This window comes from Thunnus thynnus, chromosome 9 (assembly GCF_963924715.1).
Source record: "Thunnus thynnus chromosome 9, fThuThy2.1, whole genome shotgun sequence".
NCBI lineage: Eukaryota > Metazoa > Chordata > Actinopteri > Scombriformes > Scombridae > Thunnus > Thunnus thynnus.
The window spans coordinates 24,706,966-24,719,127 of NC_089525.1; the positions used below are offsets into that span (position 1 = coordinate 24,706,966).

Sequence of the window (12,162 nt, forward strand, 5' to 3'; positions counted from 1 at the left end):
AAAATATTAAATTAGTTACTTCATCAAAGGTACAAACAGAAAAATATTTGGGAAAGCCTGACTTTTTCAACCTGCCGCAACTAAGAACTACCAGAGCTGGATGTAGGACTCAGTGGTCTGTTATCAAATCTGCTGACAAATGACAGGAATTGACAGAAATTTTAGTGAAAGTCCTCCACTGGAGTATTCATTTTTCAAGAACTCAGACATGGAAGATAAGTATAGTTTCAATGGTAGTTTAATTTTAACATTCAACCTAAGTATCCATTATCATCACTCACATATTCATGTTTTTTAAACCTCAGATTTGGAGAATGTCAAACATTTGCAAAAGTGTACAACTGACTGCTTTTTAAAAATTGTCAGTGACTAGGGTGTTTTATTTTGTTCACAATGAAGAACTAAACCTTAAGGATCAGGAAAGGTGGATGAAAAAGAAAAAGACAGATGGGGCAGCAAATAAAAACTTGAATTGTTGTGAAAATGGGAATGGAAGTTAAGAAATGAAAATCAATGGGACATCATTGACAGAGACTTGGGGAAAAAAAGAACAAAGGAAGGGAAAGAGGAGGTGCAAAGAAAAGACGTGATAAGAAAGATGAGGTGTAATGAGCAAAAGGTGTGGAAAGAGTAAAACTGTGACACTGACCAAAAAGGATAATACTGATATGTATCTCAAACCCAGAATAAGATAGCTGCAAATTAACTGTAAAAGTGTTTCAGCTGTGACTGTAAAAATGCACCTATTGTAAACAAAGCAACAATAAAGTAAACAATACAGTAGTAGTTACATTATAGTCTTTTGCTATACTTTTAATTGTGTTAGTCATCTATGGGCGGTTAAAAACTGTAACGATGTGGAAATGTTTTCTGGCACAGTTGTGTTGTGGAAGCTTCGTCCAGATTCTTTTATCTAACAGAGTTACAGAAACTACATTGATGTAGCAGGCAACTGAGTTGGTAACGTGGAGGTTTACTGTGATCAGACAGGAGCAATGTGTCATTAATAACTGCAAGCCACTTTGTTAAGCTCCACTTGACACTGTCAATGCAGAAACTGAAAACATTAACCAATGATTAAAAAGCTTTACCTTAAATTTAAAACATGAGTTGATCTCTTACATCTCCATGAAGTACAAGCTCTATGAAAATATCAGTTTTCCTGTATGCACCTTAGAGCACATCATGGTCCACCAAATAATCAATCCTGCATCATGTAATATCATCATATAACACACTGAATGCATCACACATCAACACTGCAAGAGGAAAAAAATTATTTTTGTTGATGCCGCAATTTCACATTCCACATAAGGCCATGAAGATATGGTTTCTAGGTAAGGGACAGTGATGCACAAATCATTTATACCATAAAGAATGTATCATAATAAAGGCTTCTCTAGTTTTTGGCCCAAATCGAGTTGTTACAATTGCTTTGAAGTATTTATACATTTCATTGACCCTGCCCACACAATCTGACTCTGACAGAGGAATATTTATTTCAGCATCATTCCCTTTGGGTGACGAAGAAAGCCGTCGTAGAAGTTTGATTGTGTTGTCATGGAGACAGATGTTGTTTCATATGTGGACCATATACTGTATGAGCCTCATAGCGAGTAAAACAACTGCCACATGTGACCCAACAATGCTTTTAACCATCCAACATGATCAAACATTCAGTAGCAGCAACATTTTTGAATTTGTATACCAAGGCACTTGAGCTAAGTTATCAACTTTAAATCAGAATTCTTCTTGACATCCAGGAGTTTACTGTTAAGGCAAATACAGCCAAATTTGGCATAATGGCTTCATTCAAAACAGCCTCCCTGCCTCAAATTGAGCAGCTATTTAAAGAGCAACTTACAGTAACACCAGCTGATGTGACTGAATGTAGAAGTGTACTCAAGGGTGTGTCAGTACACTGTGACATCACTGCTGGGTGTGGGTACAGATGCAACAGAGCACGCTCCTGACCACAACTAACTACACCCAGCAGGGATGCACATTTGAAACATTCAATCAGATGCTGTAGGGCAGTGAAACACAGTTTTTCAGCCTGGTATTAAGTTACTCTTAAAAACATGTCTTTATGTGAATGGGTTGGTTGATTAAAAACAGCTTCTTGTTTCCACCAGAACCTCATAACTCATCAGAGAATGTCTTGGTATTTGTTTTAAAACTCATTTAAGCTGGTTTGGACTCACACTTGATGCCAAATTTACAATATGATTTAACTATAGATGATTTGAATGGGAATTCCTGATTTATAATGAACTCCTAATGAATAGCAAATGTCAGATTTTCATGTCAAACCTCATGTGGCTCCAAGTCTGGTGTGCAACAGCAAATTAAAGAATAACACAACATCAGAACAACCTGTTAAAATCATCTCTGTGGAAAGAGTCTTTTGTGTTTTGTCAAAGAGCCCACATGTGAGGATGATGTCCATTATATAGTGAAGCAGGTTAGCTAGGCACGTACAGTTTCCTTTTTAGCCCCAAGAGAGAGGGCAACAAAAACTGCCACCTTTTCCTTTTTGTGGAATCAAGGGAGCTCTTCTTGGTGGGCCATTTCGTCAAGGCAGCCCTCCTCTCTCAGTGTCCGAAGCCTCCCACACATCAGCACTCACATTAACATCATGCAAATACACTTAGAAAATATAAAATTAATTGGATTAGGGTATATATTTATATAGATTTACACATACATATAAATTCATATACTTTTAAGGAATGTTAATCTATTTTGTTGTGTACTTTTTCTTCTTACAAGGTACAAAATAACTTTTCATACTATGTAACACATTATATAATCAACATATTAAAAAAGCAACTCATCAGTCCTTTTATCATCTTTTAGAAAAAAAAAATCCATAATAAAAATAAGTTCTATATTTTTCTCACTTATATCTTACAATATATTTCTCTCTGTCAAAAAACACGCACACATGTCCCATTTGTGTTTTGTTTGTGGTTTCTCTTGGCAGCAAATTGGCAGCGATCAAACTGAACATGTAAAAAAAAAAAAAAAAAAATCACATAATGGTGGTGCTCATCAACGTGGAAAAATCTCAGAGCGACACAGCCTCTTGACGAGTAGAATTCACAAAATGGCAGCAGTGGGTGTTGCAAAACAAACAAACAAACTACGGTGCTGTTACAACGGACACTTGGAGCAGCCACATTCCAGGGCCGTTTCCATCTCCTCGGAGTACGAGGTGCCGTCGGTGCAGCGGAAGACCACCTTCCTTCTTCGGCTTTTGGTGACGCCACAGCAAACACCAGGGGGCGCTGCCGTCTGGCAGGATCGAGGACAATCCATGCGTGGAATCTTACTGGTGGATGTGCATGTTCTCATGGGGTGGTGGCGCTTCAGCTGCTCCCTCACCATCTCTCCTTGACATGTCACCTCTGGACATTGGTGGAAAAAGGACACAAGTTAGATATACTAAGATTTCTCAAATCATTTTCTCCTGACCTCTATCCCCTCTTTTTACATTTCATCTGTCTTACCTGTGTTACAGGTTGGTCCAGTGTACCCTGGCTGACAGTGGCAGATGGGCTCTCCTCCCTCTGACACGCGACACTCCCCATGTCCGCAGCGGTGCCCCCTGCATGCTGGAGGCTCCTGCCATCGATCACAGAATTGGCCCTGGTAGCCTTCACTACACTGGCAACTGTAGGACTGACCCTTCGGCACACACAGACCATGGACACATCTGGAGTGAGAAGGAGAGAGGGAAGACAAGTTAGAGGAGGGCGGCACCTGGAGTAGATGTGTGTATTTACTGGTGATTGCTTTATAACTGGCTGAATAAAAAGGGCACTCAAGATATGGAAACCAACACTGACTAAAAAAACTCTTATGCCATATTCATGCCATTAGAATCACCATAAAAAAGTTCACAATTCACTTTCTGGATCAAGAAAGCTCAACCAGGGAAACTCTGCTGCTGTGTGCATGATCAAATGCTTTGGCCACTGCTTTTGGCTATGACAGCTAATTAAATTTTCATGCTTGCTTTTTTTTCCCTACTGACTTTTTATAGGATAAAAATGTCAATAAAAGGATGAAAATGACATAGGATAACTCATTAACAGTTTCCTTTACTAGCTATGTTAATCAATCAAAAAGGGTTGCAACAAACAATTTCATTATGAATTAATCGCCTATTTTTTTCATCAACTGTTTTGTCTATAAAAAGTAAGAAAATAGAAAAAAATGCCCATTAAAATATCTCAGAGCCAAAGTTGACATCCTCACATACTGTACATGCACTTCTTTCTATGTAATTTCTGCCCAGTCTCTGCCTACCTGCTGTTCTGACAGGGGGTTGGTGCTGTTGTCTGGTCACACAAGGCCCCGCTGCGTCCTGGAGGACAGTCACATGTTACCCCCGTCTCCCCGCCCTCTCTGCACGCACCCTGTGCGCACACACTGCAGGTGTGACATCCTGCAAGAATGCCATCAGCCTGGTGACAGGAAAAGAAAGGGAGGAAATACTGTCAAGGGAAACTGAGTTGAAAGGCCTATTAATGCTAATAACCTGGCAAACATTTTGATGTTACAGGATTGTTAAAGCCTTCATCTTCATCATCAGTGTAAATATAGTGCCAAAATGGAGAGATGATACCAGTACTTCTTCAGAGCTGTTGCCAGCATAGCTTTATTGGAGTGTGACCTAAATATGGTTATTGTGTGATCTCAATGTTTTTCCACAGTTGCTCATTTTTGAAAATGTTGTGCTTTTTTGGTTTGATGCTGGACTTAAAGATCTTTGCACTGAAGCCCAAAAAGCAGTTTTTCACCATGATGTCATCCCTAGACATTGTTGGATGTCTCTTGCAAAACACAACTTTCTCAGCTGCTATGTTGATAGCTATGGCTTTAAAGGCTGCTTTGTAGCTCCTACAGAACTTCTACTGTTGTAACTCTAAAATAAGGCTGTACAGTATAACAACACCCCTTTTGCCACGAGTGAACCTTCCCCCGTGTTATTACCTTGGCCTCAACCCCTTGTGGTCGTCCTCCTGTGGCTCGGTAACTCAGGTCCTGGGCCTCCCCGTTAATTTTGACATTGTGGATACAGCCATTGAAGGCCTGAGGGGAACGTTCAGGGCCGGGACGCAGGCCTGAGGCCACCACTTGGGATGGTACGCCTTGGTGATGAAGGAGAACAAGACAGGAGGGTATGGAAAGAAAAAAATGAGAAGAAAATACAACATTTCAGTAAGAATATGACATCATAGCTTTCACTATACTACAACAAAATCATGTTTGCTTTCTTGTTCTCAAGAGGAAAGACTGACTGTTCTCGGGGGCATATCTCACTCGCTTTTAAGGAGAAGTTGAACAAAGACTTCTTTGTCTCCCAACCACATCCTTTGCTGGGATTTAGTGTGTGTGTGTAGTTACATTTTGCGGGTAACTGTATTTGTGTGTATCCATGCACAGCAAAGATGTGATCACAACCATAGAGAGGCAGTTAAGAGCAGGCAAAATAACATCTGAATGATTAATACAAGTGTCCACAAATGTGTATATACAGTATAAATGTGTGTGTGTGTGTGTGTGTGTGTGTGCGTGTGTGTGTGTACCTCCTATGTAAAGTTGAGTGTTGTGGTCAACGGAGGGCTGGCGTGCTAGCTTTCCCAGGCTCTTGGGGGCGCCGTTATCCACAACCAGGCTCAGTGAACGGTTCTGAATCAACAGCTCAACCGTGTGGAAAAGCCCGTCATTCACAGTCTCCACACTGTTACAAACACACACAGAAAGAAAGGAAGGAGAGCTTTTCAGTATGGTTCTTATTATGATAAATTACTGTTGAATTCTACACCAGACAGGAGAATTAGGGAGGAAAAAACATGATAGAGCAAATTGGAAATGCCAGACACAAAACAGACTCCAAACATTTTCAAGTCAAACATTTTTTTTTCTCTGTATTGTTGTGTTTGCAAATCGACCAGACCGAATTAAAAAGAAATTAGGGAAATCTGTGCTGAAATGTTATTCTCAGACATAAAACAGACTGATCACATCCTCTATGAAGTGTTCTTTTGGAAGAGATTAAAATACGCCCTCGATCTAGACCCTGGTTTCCGAACATGGGGGTTGAGACCCAGACGCAGCACACTTGTTTATTCTTATGGGCTTGAGCCTCGAAGCGAGACTAAATTTGTACGACTGAACGGCCAGACTCAACCAGTTTAGACCCTTGTGTTAAAGAAAGAAGACTTGTTACTAGAGCTGTGATATTTTTTGGAAGAAATTTTCCACCGAAGAGGAGCCTGCAATGAACCAGGATCATGACCTTTTGCACCATGTCTGACCCTGGGAAGAAAGTGTGTGTGTTTGTGTGTGAGAGTGTGTGTCTGAGATTCCCCCACTAAGTGGTTTTTGCTGGAGGGGAGACAGACAGCTATAGAGACAGTGGTTTGGCACAGCCGAAAGAGAGAGAGCAAGAGAGAGCGGCAAAGAGAGGTAGATGGCGGGGTGGTAAAGTTGACTGTGCCTCCGTTCACCCAAGTTCTTCCTTCCCCGAACCCGGAGAAAACAAGCAGAACAGCAAAAACACAAAAGAACAAGTGAAGCCACTCTTTCCGTTGGTGGTCTGCTCCAGACTCTCACAGCTAAACATCAAGACAATACTTCCCTTTGTCTGCAACCTCTGATTGGCTAACTAGCTAAGGAGCCTCAAGTCAGCTTTGATTGACAGCTGTTTATAGAGCATTCAGATTACAGTGATGTTACATTAACAGCCAATGAAGCAGGGTTGTGAGTTCTGGAGGCGGGCCAGAGTGACTTTTATAGAAAATGCTGACTATAGAAAAAAGAGAAAAACAGAGCAGATGCAATAACATTAGGGTAAGAGGAAGGAGAAAGATTAAATAGGTGAAGAAAATATTATTATTATGATGATATGGTAAAGAAGCAAAACAATAAGAGGATGGAGAAAAGAAAGAGAATGAGGAACTTATTATAAAATGCTGACTAAAAACAGAAAACACATATTTCTTCCCAGTTTTTTAGGATCATTAAGTACAACTGTGCAACCTATTAGGGTTTTACACTTTCAGATACCTTTTCATTTTACATGTAGAGCAATAAGTAAGGTTTACAGTGGTGGAAGAAGTACTCAGATCCTTTACTTAAGTAAGTAACAATAATTAAGTAGCAATACCGCAACGCACTCCATGACAAGTAAAATTTCTGCATTTATTCTACTTAAGTAAAAGTACAGAAGTATTAAAAATGTACTTAAAGTATTAAAAGTACAACTACTTACTTTGCAGAAAATCAGCCCCTGTGACAGATATATTAAATCAGCCAAGAAAAATGAAGTTCCTTCTCTAAACTTTGCTTTTTTGTGAAATATTGGAAAGTTTTACCTCTTTAGGTCTCAAACAATTATTTATTTGGTGGAACTGCTAACAACTCAAACATCTGTAAAATGACAAGGAGCCACAACTACACACAGGGGTTACAAGCCAAAAGGTTTGGGAACTATTGGTTTCATCTTTGACAATGTATTGTATTTTATAAACTTATATTATATTATTATTATATTGTATTATTATATATTATATTATATTAGTTAATATAACATTTTCATCTGAAAAGTAACTACAGCTGTCAAATAAAAATAGTAGTTGTCTCCGAACTGTAGTGGAGTAGAAGTACAAAGTAGCATAGAATGAAAATACTTCTGAAAATACATATTTGAACAGTTTTATAGTAATGTAATGCAAATAATTAACTGGATAAGAGTGTAAAACAAAATCTTTAGAATTACTTTATGTGCAAATCTGAAAATTGGATTAACACATTGCTAAGATAAATGAGAAACAAAGCCATTTATACAGTCAACACTAACAAAAAAAAAAAGTTCTGTTCTTCTGGACATCAATCTAGTTCAGCATTTAGCTGGTGGTTTCTAAAATAAGAGCTCTTACTTCAGTGTAGACCCAACACAGACACATACATGGTTTCCATTAGGAGCCATGTAATTTAATAATGGTCTCAAACGGGCCTGCTGCAACCAAGCAAAATGATGGTCTGCTAGCCTGAAAGATTAGCTCTCTCCCTCCCCACGCTCTTCTCCTATCCTCACTTTGCATTTATTCTCTCCCTTTCCTCTCCCCTCAACACATCTTGCCTCATCTCCTTTCTTTTCTTTCCCAATTTTCTCATTGTCATATTTTTTCTCCCCCCTGATTTCTCCTGGTATGTTCTCCCCTTTCCTTTCCCTTCCTTTCATTTCAACAATCGTTCCCACTCCTTTCGTCTTCTAAGGTCTTCTGTTTCTTTCGTTCCTAGAAGCACTTCATCCCTTTTAAATTTGTTCAAGTCTGGGAATTTAAATCAAACAAGCAGCTCACATAGCTGGAAACATTCTGAAATTGATTTTTATCCACAGGTTTGAACTTAACACACTCATTTTGACACTCTACACACACACATGCACACACGCACACATACACACATACACACATACACACACACACGCACACACGCACACATACACACACACACACACACACACACACACACATGCATGTACACACACGGAGTGCTGAACCTGCTTTGAGACCAAAGCTCCACCAGGTGGCAGTAGATGACTAATGGTCAGTGTTTCCAAGTTTTGACCAGACGCTAGCCCTGCAGGCGTGTGTGTGTGTGTGTGTGTGTGTGTGTGTGTGTGTGTGTGTGTGTGTGTGTGTGTGTGTGTGTGTGTGTGGTGTTTGCCAACATCACACCTCATCTGTGTTTTGACAAGTGGATGCTTTCCAGATCCTGGCTGAGACGTGTGTGTGTGTGTTTACGTGTTTGTGTGTGATTCTATAAATTCCAAATATATAACCACTTATGTATAAATACAGGTACAGTCTCTTTATCAGCACATTATGGAAATATATACTTTTGTGGATTCTGCATGGAGAATTTCTACTTTTTGATAAATATATACTGTATATCTGTCTGTGTGTGTGTGTGCGCATACATAAGTGTGTTTCAGGTTCTTTGAAGGCAGCTGTGTTGGCTTGGTGTATTAGTTAAAAGCAACCCATTGTGGAATTCAATAAAAACAAACACAAAGCCGTAGCAGATTTCAACTGCCTGTCTCTCTTACTCTCATTGTGTTTCCCCAAGTTCACAAGGGACGTCAATTTCCTGTCAGTCCAGAATCAAATACACCCTGAATGTGTACATACACACACAAATAAACTTTTCTGAAAAAGCACTTCCTAAAAACCAAAAAGTCTCTTTTTTATTTAACTGAATCAAATACAAACCCAGACGTAATTACAAATCGTTGACTTTATCTCAAGCTAAAAAAAATATTTGGATTAGAACCGTGCAGATCCACTTACACTCTTAAATCTAATTAGGCACCACTATCATTTACTTACAAGGTTTTCTAAACCACATTTGCAGTTTGTTCGTGTGTGTGTTTATGTGACATGAATGAATGTATTTGACAGTGGACCTTGTGTATTTGTGAATTTGCATTTTTTGTTATTGTATATTTGTGTGATCAAGCAAGTTTGTATGTGTTTGTGCGTGCATGTGCCGTCTTTACACAGAATATGTGTGTGAGTGTTTGTATGTATAAGACAGTTTTATGTTTGTGAGTCTGCATGTGTGTAAGTTTGAGACTCTAGTGGGCTTTCATGTGTGTATGAGCTTGAATATCTTTATGTGTGCATACTGTATATATGTGTGTGTCAAGCTGTGTGTGTGTGTGTTAAGCAGCCCAATCTGATTAAAATGATGTTCAGCAGACAGGCATCCCAGCCCCATATTGCCGTAGTAACCTCAATTAGGCATTTCTGAGATGGCAGCTGCTGAACGGAAAGCTCCTTCACTGTTTTCTTTCCCTCTTTTTTCAGCTTTCATTAAACCAGGCTGGCCAGTTCATATGAAATTTGTACTTTTCAGGGGTGGATTCGTAGCGTTTTGATGTAGGGTTTCAGGAATGAGCGCTCGTTGTTTCAGGCCTATAAGGTTTCAGTATTAGAATGTTTGAATTGCCTCTGAGCGTTTTAAACCTGTAATGTTCAAGGATTGTCTGTGTGTTTCAACCGCAGTGCTGTAGTTTTAAGAGCTGGATTCAGGTCAGACATTCAGTCAATTCACCACAAAATAATTGTGTAAGAGCGGTATCGAAATAGAAACTGCACGTAAAAGTTATAAACTTGTGACGATCCAAGTACAAATGAAGATACATATCATAGCTGCAACTTTTTTACACAATTTCCAAAATCCTTTTTAGATTTTATCAGGAAAATATACAGCTTGGTTCATCTGTTAATGTATAGAGTGTGGCTATACAGTGAACCATGATGCATTGTGTGTATGTAAGGTGGACACAATAACAGTAACACAATATGATTGCAAGACCGAATATTTATGTCTCTCTAGTATTATTTAGACATACAGAGAAGCATGTAAACTGCTACACACTATCAACCAGAATCAAGTCCTGGTTGGTTAAGACCTCTTTTCCAGGACACGATCCCTCACCAGCTTCCCACCAGAAAACACCGGTTGTTTTTGATGGAGGCACCGAAGCAGAGACTGAATCCTGTGCTGGTGGGAGAGTGTTTAGTGTCAAACCTCTTAATTTATAAAATAGTATCTGTCTCAGTTTAAATAGATTTAACAAAAGTCTGTCTGGTGAACATTTTTTTAGGTACTTCCTATTTCCTCACTGAATTGGCACAACTGGCGCAAAAAGAAAGGAAAATGTAACATCTGTATTATCCCTCAAATTATACTTGCCAAGCAAAAAGGTGGCAGAATATTAAATTGCCAGATAAACCACATAATTATAAATGTGATGTTGTAGGTATTGCACCTGTCTCTTCTGTTTCCTCTCTCGTCATATCATCTTTTCATCTTTCCTGATTCCTGATGCCTCCTATCCTCTCCCTCCATCCTGCTTTCTCTGACATCCAGTTTCTTCCTCTATCCATGCTCCTCTGTTTAACCATCCATTATCATCCCTCCCCACTCTACCTCTGTCTTTTTATTGTCTCCTTTCTGTCCTCTCACCGCCTATACCTTCCTCTATCATCCTTTCTCCTTTCATGTACCCATCCATCCCTGCATCCCTCCCTCTGTCGCTCGCTGATGAATAACAGTAGATGTGCTCTCTTTGACCTGATGGGAGATTAGTGTGGCATTTAGTAAAGGGCAGCACATTAATACACAACAAACACACACACTCTCTCTCTTTCCTGCACACACACACACACGTGTACATTTAACACTGTGCATGCATAACCGCTTTCATCTGTTGCTAATGAGGGCGCAGTGAAGGACTTGTACACCTTCTCCTATCTCTCTTTCTGTCACCCTCTTGCCCTCCCTTTTTCTCTTTCTATAAATTGAAAACTCGACCACTTCTGTGCTTGTACAGTATGTTCTTCATTTTCTTTATCATTCCCTCTGCTCTCCACCCCAGCATCTTTCTATCTGCCCTTCTAAGATTCCTACTTTTTTTGTATTCCTCTATTTCTCTGTTTTTCGTGATCCAATTTCTCAGTTTTATTGTGGGCTGCATCTCTGGACAGGTGTGTGTCGATATGCACCTGTAATTTTGCTTTATATATCTTTCAGTGTATGTCTTTGTGTTTGTTTGTGTTATTCCTTGTATAACACAAGTATGTAAATGTTTGTATCTATGCATGCATCAAACCTACATGTGTAAACTGCAGGCCTCCTCTTCCTCCTCCTCCGCCCCCCTCCTTTATGGTGTAAACTTGACCTAATCTCTTAGATATATTTGACCTTTTGACAGTCAAAATCTGAAACACAATCAAATCTGTATGGTAAACCCAAATTTTAACTGTTACAACTGAGGTGATTCAATGATTACTCCTATTACCAGCATTAGTTTTTTTTCATTAGTGTGTCTGGTCTGGCCACAACTGCTACATTCCAGCTCGTCGTCAAAAACTGGCTTGAATGTGATGCCATTCCTGGCTCTCTGGTTTCAACACAAGATAACCAACCCATGGATCTACCAGAAACATCCCAGGGACTGGCACCAGTCCCTGGCCCTCAGTTGTACAACCGCAGTAACTTTATGGACAGTGCCATGTTCGGGATCTGCCAGAATTGCTGTGCTCAGATTGTGGTGGTTAAACAGTTACGCCATTC

General features: G+C 39.6%; 1 protein-coding gene across 2 annotated transcripts in view; it reads right to left on the minus strand.

Moving 5' to 3' along the window:
- Positions 1-222: 222 nt before the first annotated feature.
- slit3 (slit homolog 3 (Drosophila)) overlaps positions 223-12,162 on the minus strand; it is a 260,950-nt gene continuing 249,010 nt past the window's right edge. For both annotated transcript variants that reach the window (XM_067599833.1, XM_067599834.1), the window contains 5 exons: positions 5,598-5,752; positions 5,002-5,159; positions 4,315-4,472; positions 3,513-3,718; positions 223-3,410 (listed from right to left, as the gene is read on the minus strand). In XM_067599833.1, coding sequence (XP_067455934.1) covers positions 3,157-3,410; positions 3,513-3,718; positions 4,315-4,472; positions 5,002-5,159; positions 5,598-5,752 — 931 coding nt within the window. In that variant the 3' untranslated portion in view covers positions 223-3,156. The remainder of the gene's footprint in view (positions 3,411-3,512; positions 3,719-4,314; positions 4,473-5,001; positions 5,160-5,597; positions 5,753-12,162) is intronic.